The 16,244-nt window shown below is 57.8% G+C and overlaps 1 protein-coding gene across 1 annotated transcript in view; it reads left to right on the plus strand.

Moving 5' to 3' along the window:
- Positions 1-16,244, plus strand: part of LRP1 (LDL receptor related protein 1) — an 84,986-nt gene that overhangs the window by 52,282 nt on the left and 16,460 nt on the right. The window contains exons 32-53 of the mRNA XM_015152081.3: positions 16-165; positions 346-486; positions 837-971; positions 3,086-3,217; positions 3,483-3,617; positions 3,794-3,923; positions 4,046-4,172; positions 4,557-4,708; positions 4,799-4,923; positions 5,249-5,626; positions 6,977-7,166; positions 10,461-10,665; positions 10,976-11,168; positions 13,315-13,440; positions 13,647-13,775; positions 14,064-14,183; positions 14,397-14,510; positions 14,851-15,000; positions 15,074-15,196; positions 15,437-15,553; positions 15,732-15,860; positions 16,118-16,240. Coding sequence (XP_015007567.1) covers positions 16-165; positions 346-486; positions 837-971; positions 3,086-3,217; positions 3,483-3,617; positions 3,794-3,923; positions 4,046-4,172; positions 4,557-4,708; positions 4,799-4,923; positions 5,249-5,626; positions 6,977-7,166; positions 10,461-10,665; positions 10,976-11,168; positions 13,315-13,440; positions 13,647-13,775; positions 14,064-14,183; positions 14,397-14,510; positions 14,851-15,000; positions 15,074-15,196; positions 15,437-15,553; positions 15,732-15,860; positions 16,118-16,240 — 3,324 coding nt within the window. The remainder of the gene's footprint in view (positions 1-15; positions 166-345; positions 487-836; positions 972-3,085; positions 3,218-3,482; positions 3,618-3,793; positions 3,924-4,045; positions 4,173-4,556; positions 4,709-4,798; positions 4,924-5,248; positions 5,627-6,976; positions 7,167-10,460; positions 10,666-10,975; positions 11,169-13,314; positions 13,441-13,646; positions 13,776-14,063; positions 14,184-14,396; positions 14,511-14,850; positions 15,001-15,073; positions 15,197-15,436; positions 15,554-15,731; positions 15,861-16,117; positions 16,241-16,244) is intronic.

The raw sequence follows: 16,244 nt of genomic DNA on the forward strand, positions 1-16,244 counted from the left end.
CACTCCCTTTTCCAGGTCTGGCTATTGACTTCCCTGAAAGCAAACTCTACTGGATCAGCTCCGGGAACCATACCATCAACCGCTGCAACCTGGATGGGAGTGGGCTGGAGGTCATCGACGCCATGCGGAGCCAGCTGGGCAAGGCCACTGCCCTGGCCATCATGGGTGAGGGCTGCTGGGTGAAACAGAGATGACGCAGAGCAGGCCAGGCCAGACCTGGGAGACAGGCTGGCTTGGGGCAGAATCTCACCACGTGGGGGGCCTGATGACTTAGGGCCAATGAGCCCTTCAGGAGAGCTGGGTGTGGGGCCTTCCCAAGGGTCTCATCCCCTCCTGCTGCCCCAGGGGACAAGCTGTGGTGGGCAGATCAGGTGTCGGAGAAGATGGGCACATGCAGCAAGGCTGACGGCTCGGGCTCCATCGTCCTGCGGAACAGCACCACCCTGGTGATGCACATGAAGGTCTATGACGAGAGCATCCAGCTGGGTAGGTGTGAGGCCGGGCGGCCGCTGGGGTCTCAGGGGTAACAGGGGAGGCTCCAGAGCTGCAGGCTGCAGGTCCATGGGGCAAGGGAGTAAGTGGGTTAGGCTGCACCCACCACCCAAAGAGACTCCTTGTTTCCTTCTCACAAAGGCACCTTATAGGCTCCCAGCAGCCCTATTCATAAGGCCAGGGGCCCAGGAGGACAGAAAACCTGAGAGCCGGGTGGGGTGGTGACCCCCATTAGGTCCAGGGTAAAGGCAGTGACCATCCTGTTTCTGAGCAGCCCAAGCCTGACCCTGAGGTCCCAAGGAGGGCCACCTAACCCTTTCCCTCTGCCTCCCACCTGCCCCCAGACCATAAGGGCACCAACCCCTGCAGTGTCAACAACGGTGACTGCTCCCAGCTCTGCCTGCCCACGTCAGAGACGACCCGCTCCTGCATGTGCACAGCCGGCTATAGCCTCCGGAGTGGCCAGCAGGCCTGTGAGGGTCAGTGCCTGGCTCTCCTCCCAGCCTTGTCCCAGCTCCCCAACCCTGACTCCTCCTACCCTACAGCCCTACCTTCCTCTTCTTACCTTGGGGACAAGACTACATTCATGGTGTAGGGGACACTGGACCATGAAGTGGCTATGAGTCTCCAGTGCTTCCAGCAGGATTTTGGAAAAATAGATGTCAGCAGGCAGATCAGTGGCAGCTGCATGGAAGAGGCATGCTCTGAGCTGGGTTTTATAGGACAAGTAGGATGTGGATGCAGGGCTCAAAGGAGAGAGAACTATACATAACGTAAGGTGTGTGTGGGGGCCCCAGCCAAGAGTGGTGGGCAAAGTGTGGGGAAGTCCTGGAGATAAGGCTGTGAGCTAGGCGGGGCTCCTGTGTTCTCAGCCAGGAGTGCCTGGAAAGTAATGTTCGGGGAAGATCAACCTGACCGCATTGGTGGTGGGGAAGAAACAGAGGCGGTTAAACCAGTTAGGAGGCTATCAGGAGTAATCGGAGTGTGAGGAGATGATGGGCCTGGGCTGGGCTCAGCAAGGGTTGAAGAAAAGGAATGAAACTCAGACCCATTTCACAAGAACCTGCTAACTCATTTATGAGCTTGCCGGGGGGACAGCATTTCCCAAAAGTGAATTCCTAAGAGCCTCCCTCTTTGATGTGGGTAGATTTTACCAAAAGAAATTCTGAGTTGAACAAAGTTTAAGAGTGTTTTGTGCTGCAGAACTTCTCAGAGCCTTGAATATGTTTATGTGTGCTAAAAATTTTTCAAGTGTTTAGGGTTTTCCAAAACTCGCTTGACCTTCATTCTTCTTTTCATGGAGTCTGAGCAACCAGGGCCCATTTGGGGATTCACTTTGGGACATGCTGTATCAAAGGGATAAAGGCAAGGGAGGATTCTGAGATGCATGGGTAGTGGTGCCTCAAGACATGGGAAAACTGGGCCAGGCACGGTGGCTCATCCCTGTAATCCCAGCACTTTGGGAGGCCGAGGCAGGCCAATCACTTGAGGTCAGGAGTTTGAGACTAGCCTGGCCAGCATGGCAAAACTCTGTCTCTACTAAAACCACAGAAATTAGCTGGATGTGGTGGCGGGTACCTGTAATCCCAGCTACTCAGAAGACTGAGGCAGGAGAATCGCTTGAACCGGGGAGGCAGAGGTTGCAGTGGGCCAATATTGTGCCACTGCACTCCAGCCTGGGCGACAGATCAAGACTCTACCTCAATTAAAAAAAAAAAAAAAAAAAAAAAAAAAAAAGCCTAGCGTGGTGGCTCACGCCTGTAATCCCAGCACTTTGGGGGGCGGAAGCGGGCAGATTACCTTGAAGCTGGGGTTCGAGACCAGCCTGACCAACATGGAGAAACCCTGTCTCTACTAAAAATACAAAATTAGCTGGGCGTGGTGGCACATGCCTGTAATCCCAGCTACTCGGGAGACTGAGGCAGGAGAATCACTTGAACCCGGGACACGGAGGTTGCGGTGAGCCAAGATTGCGTCATTGCACTTCAGCCTGGGCAACAAGAGCGAAACTTCATCTCAAAAAAATAAAAAAACAAAACAAAAAAAAATGAAAAAAAAAAGAAAGAAAAGAAAAAGAAATGGGATAACTGGGTAATGAGACTGGCTTAGGAGTGACCTTATGGGGTTGAGTTTTAAGTGTTGGAGAGAGGGTGTGGCATGGACCAGACAGAGGGAGGACAAAGAGGAAACTAGAATCAGGCTGAGCGCCAAACTGGAAGTCTAGATTTTGGAGTCACCTAGTCCTGATTGTCTGGTCTGAACTCCCAGACTTTCCCTAAGGGACTTGCAGGGTGCAGATTGGGTTGTGCTGGATGGAGGAGGGCAGAGCACAAGGCGAGAAATCCGAGTCTCTGCTGCCCTCTCATGGTGGCTAGGGGTCCTGCAGGTGGTTCCCCAGAGCTACCAGCCAGGTGAGCTTCCTCCCGGTCCATGCTCTGACCTCAGGCTAGGGTGTGTGTGCTGGGTGGAGGATAGGGATGATGGTGGGGGAAGACATCAAAGGAAAAGCAGAGAACAGTTGGAGGGTGACAGCAACCAAGCTTAAGGGGAGAGTGTTGGCGATACCCATGCCTTAAGTGTCCTTGTGTTTCAGGCGTGGGTTCCTTTCTCCTGTACTCTGTGCACGAAGGAATCAGGGGAATTCCTCTGGATCCCAATGACAAGTCAGATGCCCTGGTCCCAGTGTCCGGGACCTCGCTGGCTGTCGGCATCGACTTCCATGCTGGTGAGCCATTTAGTGGTGGAGGGAGTTGGGCGTGGCGTGGGAGCTTTAGGGGTAGTGTGGTGTGCCCTGAGGGTCCAGTGAGAGGCTGCCTGAATCGGCCCGAGGTGGGGCACTTGCTACAGCTGCCACCCCGACTCCACCTCTCCTTCCAAGCACCTGACCCCTCTGGCACTCTCTCACCTCTGTCCTGAGCCTTGTGAGATTTTGACCCCTCGCCTTACCCCTGCCTTACTGGTCATCCCCATGTCACCTCCTCCAACTCCAGAAAATGACACCATCTACTGGGTGGACATGGGCCTGAGCACGATCAGCCGGGCCAAGCGGGACCAGACGTGGCGTGAAGACGTGGTGACCAATGGCATTGGCCGCGTGGAGGGCATCGCAGTGGACTGGATCGCAGGTGAGCAGTGGGTGGGTTTGTGGGGCTTGAGGTGTGGCAGAGGACTGGGGGATGTGGGGGGAGGAGGAGTCGGTGGGAGCAGGAAGAGGAGCTGCAGGGGTGCCTGGGGGCTTGGAGGACACCAGGTCCACCTGTCCTCACCCAACCTCCCTGAGCCCCACCAACTCCCTCCTTAGGCAACATCTACTGGACGGACCAGGGCTTCGATGTCATCGAGGTCGCCCGGCTCAATGGCTCCTTCCGCTACGTGGTGATCTCCCAGGGTCTAGACAAGCCCCGGGCCATCACCGTCCACCCAGAGAAAGGGTGAGGAGCTGGACAGACTGGCTCCGGTCTGGCCTTGTCATTCTGCCCATGGCCCATGCTGATGAGGCCCTGTCTCCTCCAGGGTCTGGGGACTGACCCCCCACTTCCCCTCTACCCCACAGGTACCTGTTCTGGACTGAGTGGGGTCAGTATCCACGTATTGAGCGGTCTCGGCTAGATGGCACAGAACGTGTGGTGCTGGTCAACGTCAGCATCAGCTGGCCCAATGGCATCTCAGTGGACTACCAGGTTCGCATGCCAACTTGGCCCTGGAGCCGATGGTAGACCCCTGACCCAGGCCCCTCCTCCCTGTGATGAGCCCATTCTGGGAGGACATGAAGCCCAAGGGAGGTCACGGGGTCTCCCGGCCCAGCCCTGCACCCAGAGTAGGACTCCTGCTACCACAGAGATGATGGGCAGGGGTCGCTCAGAAGTGGGGAGTAGGGGAGGGGAAGGATGCCTGGATGTTGCCTTATCAGCAGGGCAGAGGGCAGGAGTGTGTGCAGGAGGCAGGAGTGAGGGGGGAGGCTGAACTGAGGGCCCCACTCTGGCCCACACACTCCCTGCTGCCCCAGACATGGGGCTGGCAGTGGGTTCAGCCCCGGAGGTGAGGTGGGTGCCTCTGGCCTGTAGGATGGGAAGCTGTACTGGTGTGATGCACGGACAGACAAGATTGAACGGATCGACCTGGAGACGGGTGAGAACCGCGAGGTGGTTCTGTCCAGCAACAACATGGACATGTTTTCAGTGTCTGTGTTTGAGGATTTCATCTACTGGAGTGACAGGTGAGGGCTTCTGTCCTGGCCTCCTCAGCTGATCTGTTCCTTCCCTCCCCGCTCCACTGACGCTCTGCTTGTGACCTGTCTTTCCCTCAGGACTCACGCCAACGGCTCTATCAAGCGAGGGAGCAAAGACAATGCCACAGACTCCGTGCCCCTGCGAACCGGCATCGGCGTCCAGCTTAAAGATATCAAAGTCTTCAACCGGGACCGGCAGAAAGGTGAGGCCGGGGCTCTGGGCTGAGGTGGAGAGGTGAGGGGGACTCTGGCCTGGGAGGGCGCTCCCCAGGGAACCCAGCGTGAGAGGGCCAGGAGACAAGTTAGACCCATGGGGCACCTTCCGATGGCCCAAGAGACCCAGGGATGGGGAGGAAAGGCTGAGGTGCCCCGGAACAGATCTAGACATTGGGCTCTGGGCCCTGGAAGGTCGTCCAAGCTGGGAATACTGAGGCAGAGGGCAGCACTTTTGCCAAAGCCTGGATGACAAAGGCACCAGCGAGCCTTTCCCAAGGCAGGCCCTGCCCTCTGTACCCTCCCCTCCCCCAGGCACGAACGTGTGCGCGGTGGCCAATGGTGGGTGCCAGCAGCTGTGCCTGTACCGGGGCCGTGGGCAGCGGGCCTGCGCCTGTGCCCACGGGATGCTGGCTGAAGACGGAGCATCGTGCCGCGAGTACGCCGGCTACCTGCTCTACTCGGAGCGCACCATTCTCAAGAGCATCCACCTGTCGGATGAGCGCAACCTCAATGCGCCCGTGCAGCCCTTCGAGGACCCTGAGCACATGAAGAACGTCATTGCCCTGGCCTTTGACTACCGGGCAGGCACCTCTCCGGGCACCCCCAATCGCATCTTCTTCAGCGACATCCACTTTGGGAACATTCAGCAGATCAACGACGATGGCTCCAGGAGGATCACCATTGTGGAGAGTGAGCCCAGACCCCAAGTCTTCCCAGGAAGTGGGACGTGAGGCGGGGAGCAGCACACACTCTCAGACCCCAGCCAGGCACTCTACCCTGAATCCCAGCAGCTGCAACTCAGCCGACTCCCACTGCACCCCCGCAGTTACATGACTCCTGATGTGGAGTCAGTGTCGGCTCCCATCTTCCTCCCGCCACTGGTCCTAGTTCTGCCTTCAGTGCTGCACAGAACAAGCCAGAGGTCACTGTGGAGCCCAGCGCTCACAAACCCAGGCTGCAGACACGGGGCTGAGCTCCAGTCCCTTGGGGTTTCGGTAACTTGGGTCAGTTTCCTGCTCTTGCCAAACCTGAGCCTTCTCAGCTGCATGGTGAGACAGGATTCCTTGAGCTGCTGCGCATGAAGGCCTAGCTCAGTGATGCTGGGGATGGAGTGTGTGCTCTGGAAAGAGCAGTTACAGTGTCAGGGCTGTCATCATAGGACAGCCTTTCAGCTCTTTGAAAACTGCATCCCACTACATTTTCTCTTCTTCAGCCTGGTTACCACCAGGTCCTCTGACTCATTCATTTGCTCATTTATTCATTCAGCTGGTCCATAAAGACCTGCCAGGCGCCGAACTAGGTGCTGCATGTTCAGACCTGTCCTTTCAGCCTTCTCTGGGACATTTTCTGCTGCAACTTAGTCCAGCCCACATGTCTGTCTAAAAATGTAGCATCCGAAGCTAAACCCGGTACTGCATGCTCGCAGCTTGATCAGGAGAGACTGGCAGATCAATCCCCAGTCCCCTGGAAGGGATATCCCCTCCCCTCTGGTTGTTTGCAGACCATACCACAGCATGGCCTTTTGGCAGCCACCATCACTTTTAGCCACTAACGCTCGAGTCTTTTCTCTTACACTGCTGTTCAGCTGTGTCTCTCACTGTGCCTTGGTTCTTTAACCTGAGTTTAAGATATCTGCTTTATAAAATAATCAATCCAGCTCAGGGTCTTTTTAAGTAGGGGGCTCCCCGGTACAGCCCAAGTAGGCTTTGATTTACTGAAATCTATGTTGCACTCAACTCAGCAGAACTACAGCTCCAGGAAAGTGCAACCACACCAGGAATCCCGATCGCCCTAGGTGGGAAGACCGAGGGAGAGGGTTGGGAGGTGACCACAGGTCATTTGGGTGAGGACAGCAGAGGTTTGGGGCATGAGTCAGACCCTGGTGCCCCTGAGCCCCCTCTGCTACACCTCATGCACTCCCTTACGCCACACTTCCCCTTCCAGCCAGGACGGCACGTGTCCCAGGCTGTCCCCCATGGCTCCTGTGCAGGCTGCCCTCTGGCCCCCTCCCGCCCAATGGCTTCTCCTGTCTCTTCACAGATGTGGGCTCCGTAGAAGGCCTGGCCTATCACCGTGGCTGGGACACTCTCTATTGGACAAGCTACACGACATCCACCATCACGCGCCACACAGTGGACCAGACCCGCCCAGGGGCCTTCGAGCGTGAAACCGTCATCACTATGTCCGGAGATGACCACCCACGGGCCTTCGTGTTGGATGAGTGCCAGAAGTGAGCTGCTGCCTGGGGATGGGGATAGTGGGGAGAGGTGGGACTTGGGGTGGCAGAAACTCCCCAGGCAGACCCAGGTGGGGGTGCAGGAGAGGCAAGCCCTCACTTGAGCTCCACCCTTCCCTGCTGTGTGATCTGGGGGGAGTTGCAAAAGCTTCCTAAGCTTCAGGTTCCTCTTCTGTGGTACAAGCTGGCTAAGATTTCAGCTGCCTGCACCAAGGGGAGCATGAGGACTGTGGGGGATGCTCTGCCTTTGTGGTTGATTCATTCATCAGAACACCATGTTGGAGGCACAGGGTAGGGCCTCTAGCTCTGGGATCCAAAGCTTCAGGCAAAGAATGTCTGTTGAACCCATCGTATGGAAGCCTCGGGCTGGGCCTTCAAGCCACTTAGCTGGGTTGAGAAGTCATACTTGTGGGAAGCAATGGTAACTGGCACAGGGCTGTATACGGGTGACCACAGGTCTCATGAAGGCAGTAGATTGGCCCAGAGTCTGGAATTGGAAAAGACAAGGAAGGCCAGCTTGGACAGGGCAAGTGCTTTGAGCAAAAGCCTGAAGAAAGACAAATTCAAGACAGAGAGGACAGAAGGGGACCTCTGCACACCATGGGACATAGGCAGGCCTGAACCCAGCCGGGAAGTGAGGTCAGGGTGTGGAGGAGTTAGGAGCACAAGCCAGGACAGGTGGCAGGAAGCACCTGGCGGTGAGTACTCCCCCTGGGGGGTTCACCCGCAGTCGGCCTGCTCTGTTCTTCCACAAGGGCAGCCCTCATCCTGGCTGTTTGGGCCTCTAGTGAGAGCCACCCCCTCGCCTTAGGGATCCTGGCCCACATGTGAGCAACATTTTTTTTCCCAATTCAGCAGTGCTTGGAATGTTTTTCGAAAGCTTTACTAGGAAACTAGTAAACACAACCCAAAGCAGCTGTATAGATATGTGAGCATCCCAAACCCAGATTCCCCCTACCTGTACCCCAGTGTCAGTCACATCCAACCTGGTTCAAGGGCCCTCTGTTTCCTCCTGCCTCTGTTGTCTGGCACGTCTGCAGCTGATGACGAAGGTCCAGTCCCCGCTTTCATGAACCTTGGCTGCCTCACCTGTCTGGGGATGGCCTCAGGGCCTGTCCCTCATGAGTCTGGAGCCTCCATGGAGGGTCCAGCAGGGCTGCCCTGCTCTCGTCCCAGAGGACATGTCCTCCTGGCTGCCCACCAAGCTCCTTTCCTATGAGCCAAGGGGATTCTGTTGCACATTCAGCGAGTGGCTTTTGAGAGCAAAGAAGGTGCAGAGGACCCAGCGGGGAGCGCGAGGGGCGTCATGAAGAGCTTCGTGGCTGTGTGCTGAGGACTGGCCCCGCCTGCAAGTCAGGGAACATGTCCTTGAAGAGGAGGCATGTGAGCCGACATCTGAGGATGGCAGGAGTGGCTGAATGGGAGCATGGTCCCAGCACCCAGGAGAAAGAGCTGAGCCGGCAGGAGGGGCCCTCCTCCTGGCCAGAAGGAGCAGGCACTTTCAGGGAATCGGAAGGAGCTGATGTGGACCCCAATGGAGGGGGCAGGGGCCAGTGGAGACTCCAACACCCCAGCATCCCCCTGAGCCCTCCCTGCAGTCAGCACTGGAGCACTGATGACCCTGTGGAGTCACAGTCGGATAGTTAGAAGGCCTGCCATGTTGCTGGACACTGAGCACCTGCCCCAGGAAAGCCTCTGTCTTCCCTCCCGCCACATTCCTGGGCAGCAGGTTCACCCAGACCACAGTTGTGTCACATGGAGGAGTCTGTTGACGCCAGGAGGAAAGCCACTTCTCACCGCAGGTGTGAGTGGTTTCACTTGAGGTGTGGGAGTCCCTGGTGGGGACTGACAGGCCAAGTCGAATCCTGACAAGCCAGGAAGATGACCGGTCGCTGCCCCGAGACCCATTCTCCCTTGTGGAGGCTAGAGGGACACGCCGCCTCCCTCCCAACTTACATCCCGATTCCAGAGCCATCACACACCCCTGCTGTCCTCCAGGATGAGGCCCTTAAGATCAGAGCTTCTCATGAGCTCGTGGAGGCTCAGGGCAGCCAGTGTCTCCCAAGGGGCAGAGCAGCACCATTTTCCTATGTGAGCCCAGCAGAAGGCGCGATAGTTCAATGGTGCTGGAGACGCTGGGGGTGGGCAAGAAGGGTGTGACCTGGAGAGGTATGAGGAGACAAGTTCACAGGCCAGAGGAGAGATCTGTGGCCAGAATGGTGAGGGGTGGAGGTGGGAGGGGGCCAGAGGCACGGGTGGGGGCAGGGGCAGGTCCTGTTAGGGAACTGGAGAATGGAGCTGGCTTTCATGTGGCTTGGTGGTCTCAGACTCCACTGTGCATAAGGATCGCCTGGGAGCAAGAGAATTTGGAGTCCCCTGCCCCGCCCTGGTCCTAGCTGAGTGACAAGCTCTGGGACTGAGAGCCCAGGGCTCACCATCCAATGCCGGTAGTCCGAGGATCACTCTGTCACACCCAGGATAGTGCTTGACCAGCCTTGAGGCCTTCCTCCACCCCACAAGGAGCACAGCATAATTGGGGGCTGGCTGTTCCCATTGCCTCCTTTACTGAGAGGGGACCAAGGCTCAGAGGGGTGACAGGCTCGTTCGAGGTCAGAGCCATTATGAGGCAGAACGGTGGCTCCAACCCCAAACATGTAAAGGCCTCAAAGTACGGAGAAGGGAACTCGAGGGTTCCTTGAGGATAGGACCCACATACCCCAGGACCAGGGACACACGCCACACTCAGCTCCACAAGGGCTTCCTGAATGATCTGGAAGACAGCCAGCCTCCCTGCACAGAAGAGAGCAGTTAAGAATAAACTCCTGGGAAATACTCACATAGCGTGTGCCATCTGTCCTTAAGATGGAGATTAACTTCTTCCACTCTCACAACCACCCTGCAAGGCAGGTGGTGCTACCATCCCCACCTCATAGAGGAGGAAACTGAGGGACAGGGCTGTTGAGCAAGTTGCCTAAGGGCACCTAGCTGGTGGTGGCATAGCCAGGGCTGGAACCCCAGAGCCTGTCTCACTTGGCTCTCTTCTTAGCAAGTAGACGGTCACTGCCCAGATACTGCAATGTGAATATCTCACACTTGGCCCTCGTGTGAGAACTGCCTGTGCAATAGCGGGGCCCTTTGTGGGCGTCGGGGCACTCTTGGCCTCGATGACTCTGAGGTTGCTTTGCCTTGGCGGGCCTCCGGGTTCCAGGTGCCTACGTGTCCTGGCCTGTACCCTCTGTGGTAGCCTCTCAGGCTTTGCCTCCTGATCCCTGGACCCTCTTCCCCCAGCCTCATGTTCTGGACCAACTGGAATGAGCAGCATCCCAGCATCATGCGGGCAGCGCTCTCGGGAGCCAATGTCCTGACCCTCATCGAGAAGGATATCCGCACCCCCAACGGCCTGGCCATCGACCACCGTGCCGAGAAGCTCTACTTCTCTGACGCCACCCTGGACAAGATTGAGCGGTGCGAGTATGACGGCTCCCACCGCTATGTGAGTCTGCGGGGTGGGTGAGCTGGCGGGCGGCTGAGGGGAAGCCAGGGCCAGGGTCAGCCATCAGCTGAGACCGTCCAGGCACAGACGTGGTGGGAGCAGCTGGGAGGAGGTGAGTCCCTCCAGGCCCCAGCCTCGGGCAACCCCACCCTGTCCAGCTTGCTCCTCATCAGCTAGATGAGGGAGATGGCAGGATGCCTCTGCGGGCCCTCATTCTGTAGCTGTCAGAGGCCAGGCCAGGCTGTGGTCCAGTGGAGACTGGGCGAGAGGCCCGAGCGATGCTGTAACAGTGATGGCGCTGTCTCCACAGGTGATCCTAAAGTCAGAGCCTGTCCACCCCTTCGGGCTGGCCGTGTATGGGGAGCACATTTTCTGGACCGACTGGGTGCGGCGGGCAGTGCAGCGGGCCAACAAGCACGTGGGCAGCAACATGAAGCTGCTGCGCGTGGACATCCCCCAGCAGCCCATGGGCATCATCGCCGTGGCCAACGACACCAACAGCTGTGAGTGGGGCTGCCGCCACCTGCCTCGCCCTCCTGCCTGTCATGCCTGGACATACAAACACACACCCCACACACCCCTCACACATACCACACACACCCCCACACATACCACACACACACATCCCACACATACTATACTACACACACCACACGACATACACCACACCCCTCCCTCACATACCCCACACACCCCCACACATACCACACACACCCCCCACACATACCACACACACATCCCACACATGCTATACTACACACACCACACGACATACACCACACCCCTCCCACACACACAACACACACACAACACACCATACACACCCCCCATACACCACACACCACATACACACACACCCCTGACACATACACACCCCACACACAAACCACACACACACCACACCACATACACACACCCCACACACACCACACCACACATACCACACACATTCCACACACCACATACACACCCCCACACACACACCACACACATACCACACACACACACCACACCACACATACACTGCACACCACATACACATACCACACATATCACACACACCCCACATATACCACACCACACACACACACCACATACACACACACACCACACACACACCGCATACACACAGATACCACACACACATCCCACACATACTACACTACACCACAGCACATATACCACACCACACCCTTCCCACACAACACACACACCACACCATACACCCCACCACACCACACACCACATACACACACCCCCAACACGTACACACACATACACACCCCACACACAAACCACACACACACCACACATACCACACATATCCCACACACCACATACACACACACCCCCACAAACATACCACACATACCACACATACACCCCACACACACACACATCACACATACACAGCCCACACATACCACATACACACACCACCACATACACCACACATACCACACACACTACACACCCCACACACACCCCCACACACCACACCACATACACACATTCCCCACACACACCACACATACTACATACACACACCACCACATACAACACATACACCACATAGCACATACACTGCAGCACACACAAGACACACACCACACCATACAACACACCATACACACCACACAGGACACACCACACCCAGCCAACACACACACGCACACCACATGCACACACACACACACACCACAACATATATACACATACACCACACATACTGTATCACATACACACATACCACACACACTGCAGCACACACAAGACACACACCACACCATACAACACACCACACACACATACCACATACACACCGCACGTGACACATACACACCACACATAGGACTTATATACACACACCACACACCTACCACCCACAACACATATCACACACCACATAGCGCACACACACACACATCATACAGACATACTATAAACACCCCACACCCCACACACCACTCCCCACACACACTTGCCTGGTCCTGCTGTCCCTGAGCCTCCGTTACACAGACACATACAGCTGTACACACCTTTGAAACTGCAAAACCCTCAGTGCTCCTGTACCCCTTCCCCACAAGACATCTACACACACAGATGGACTCTGCACACGCCTGGTGTCTCCTCCACATTGCACACACACATTCATGTCACCCCCGCCCCTCAGGGCTCATCCACGCCCTTGGTGCCCCCACCCCCACCCTGGTTACTCTCCTCACTTGGAGCAACACAGACACCTGAGAGCCTGGGCGCACGTGCCCTCAGTGGGCACAAGTACATGCCCCACCGCTCCCCACCACAGACCTGCAGCTTTCCCAGGCATCTCTCATGCGCCCTGGGGCTCACTATTGCACCCATAATCTCAGGGCCCTCAGACTGGAATCTCCCAGAAACACTCAAAGCCCACCGTGCCCTGCCTAAAAGCACACACATCCTCAACAGCACAGCTGCCAAAAACCCCATGCACCTGGCCCTTCCACAGCAGCCATCCCCATGCCCTTCACACTGGCTGCAAGCCGCTGTGCCTGCCATGGCTGAGCAGAGGCTTGGGAGCTCTGTGAAGTCAGTGAGTGGGTGAGCACTCTGGGTGCATGCACAATAGAGAACACTCTGCAGCCCTGCGCCCGCCCTGTCCCTGCTCAGGTGAACTCTCTCCATGCCGAATCAACAATGGTGGCTGCCAGGACCTGTGTCTGCTCACTCACCAGGGCCATGTCAACTGCTCGTGCCGAGGGGGCCGAATCCTCCAGGATGACCTCACCTGCCGAGGTGAGACAGGCGGCGGGGGAGGGGCTGGCGGGGAACCCAAGCACACACCGGGGATGGTGACTATCTCCCCAAAGCACTCCAGCCCAGCCCCCCAAAGCCTTTTGCCAAGAAGAAGCTGATGATGACCTCAGCTTCAGGGGGGAGGAGGCGTGGGCACTGGGGCCCACAACCCTGGCTCAGAAAGCTCCCTCCACCTCCCTCCCCAGCGGTGAATTCCTCTTGCCGAGCACAAGATGAGTTTGAGTGTGCCAATGGCGAGTGCATCAACTTCAGCCTGACCTGCGACGGCGTCCCCCACTGCAAGGACAAGTCCGATGAGAAGCCATCCTACTGCAGTAAGGAGCCCTCTGCAGCCCCTCCCTCTTCTAGGTCCAAAGCGCAAGTCCTCCTGCCCCAGGCCCCTGGCCCTCTGGCAGCAGCCTCAGCCCCTGCAGGATGGAGCAGGATCAGGACCCAGCTTCCTGACCATGAGTTTTGGGAGCTCATGAAGGGCAGAACCACTGTTAGCCTGTACTGGGCCTTTGGGTTGGGGGGCGGCCAGCTGGACACATGCATGATGTCTCAGGGAGGCAGCCCTTTCCCTGTGCCTGTGGCTGATGCACATCCTACTCCTCCATCTGCAGACTCCCGCCGCTGCAAGAAGACTTTCCGCCAGTGCAGCAATGGGCGCTGTGTGTCCAACATGCTGTGGTGCAACGGGGCCGACGACTGTGGGGATGGTTCTGATGAGATCCCCTGCAACAGTAAGTGAGGCGCACTGGCATAACCCATCTGTACCTCAGTTCCTGCCCCACCCTTCCCTGGCCGAGCTTTGTCTCTGGGCCCCATGGTGTCTGGTTTAAGGCACTCTGTGACAGGCCAGGGCAGGTGCTGTGGGCCAGGAGCTCTGTCCTGCGTCCTCCTGGCCCACACAGAGGAAACTCTGGCCTGACGGTACGGGGCGGGCACTGTTCTAGAGACAGCCTGTGGTGTGGGCGAGTTCCGCTGCCGGGACGGGACCTGCATCGGGAACTCCAGCCGCTGCAACCAGTTTGTGGATTGTGAGGATGCCTCAGATGAGATGAACTGCAGTGAGTGACACCCTTTGCTGGCACCTCCTGGGCTCCTCCCCATCGCTCACTGCATCTCCCGCCTTCAGGCCCTCCTGCACCTGCCCATATTCCTCTCTGCCTTGCCCTGTCCCCACTGACAGCCTCCATCTCCCTGAGGCCCTGTCCCCATCCCGCTCCTGCTCCTGGGCTCTCATGGGGTTCCGAGAGGGGGTAGTGAGCGGATGGTGCAGACAGTGCCCCACTGGAAGGGCACTGTTCAACTTTTGGAAAAGCATGAAGGCACCGTAGGGCTGGCAACTGTCCCAGTGGGGGGTGATCGGGGGGAACCAGGAATCACCCTCACCCCTGCCCCCACCAGGTGCCACCGACTGCAGCAGCTACTTCCGCCTGGGCGTGAAGGGCGTGCTCTTCCAGCCCTGTGAGCGGACCTCGCTCTGCTACGCACCCAGCTGGGTGTGTGACGGCGCCAACGACTGCGGGGACTACAGTGATGAGCGCGACTGCCCAGGTGGGCAGGGGCAGGTGTGTGGTGGGCGGTGGCCTGCGGTGAGCACGGCCTTCACACCTGCCTCGCCCCCCAGGTGTGAAACGCCCCAGATGCCCCCTGAATTACTTCGCCTGCCCTAGTGGGCGCTGCATCCCCATGAGCTGGACGTGTGACAAGGAGGATGACTGTGAACACGGCGAGGACGAGACCCACTGCAGTGAGTGACCACAGCACCCACTCAGTGCTCCAAGAACCTGCTGGGCCCCACTTCTTAGTCCCCCCTTGGAAAAGGGCACCCAGGGCCTTCACCCCCTGCCCCACTCTGCCTCTAGCTGCTGCTGAGCCCCCCCACAGAGGGTTGCTGTGGGCATTTCTCCTGTCCTTCCCATGGCATCAGCCTCTCCAGGTGGGTGACCCCCGCCCTTCCACATCTAACTGTGGCTTCCGACTGCCCCAGACAAGTTCTGCTCAGAGGCCCAGTTTGAGTGCCAGAACCATCGCTGCATCTCCAAGCAGTGGCTGTGTGACGGCAGCGATGACTGTGGGGACGGCTCGGACGAGGCTGCTCACTGTGGTGAGGAAGCTGGGATTGGGCTGGGGGAGGTGCCCCAGGGAGAGACAGACTCCACCCAATTCCACCCCACACACAGACACCCCTGCAGACAATGGCGAAGCAGCGAGTGCATCACCTCCGCTGCTGGCCCTCATCCACCCCCTCCTGAGTCTCTCGATGGCCCCCTCTCCCCCCACAGAAGGCAAGACGTGCGGCCCCTCCTCCTTCTCCTGCCCTGGCACCCACGTGTGCGTCCCCGAGCGCTGGCTCTGTGACGGTGACAAAGACTGTGCTGATGGTGCAGACGAGAGCATCGCAGCTGGTTGCTGTGAGTGGCGGGGCCGTGTGGACCGGGTGGACAGCAAATGACCCCAGTCTCACTTTGCAGATGGGGAAGCTGGGGTGCAGGAGAGGAAATGCCTCAGTGGGGTCTGCTGGGGTGGAGCCATAGCTGTAGTCCAGGTGTCCAGACTCCTCATCAAGTGCCCCGCCCACTCTACCAGGAGAACCACAGGAGGTCAGGGTGGGGGACGGTCAGCTGCTGGCCGAGCAGGGCTGAAGAGCTGTGTCCACCTCTGTCCACAGTGTACAACAGCACCTGCGACGACCGTGAGTTCATGTGCCAGAACCGCCAGTGCATCCCCAAGCACTTCGTGTGCGACCATGACCGTGACTGTGCAGATGGCTCCGATGAGTCCCCCGAGTGTGGTGA

Source organism: Macaca mulatta, chromosome 11, assembly GCF_049350105.2.
Source record: "Macaca mulatta isolate MMU2019108-1 chromosome 11, T2T-MMU8v2.0, whole genome shotgun sequence".
NCBI classification, from domain to species: Eukaryota; Metazoa; Chordata; class Mammalia; order Primates; family Cercopithecidae; genus Macaca; species Macaca mulatta.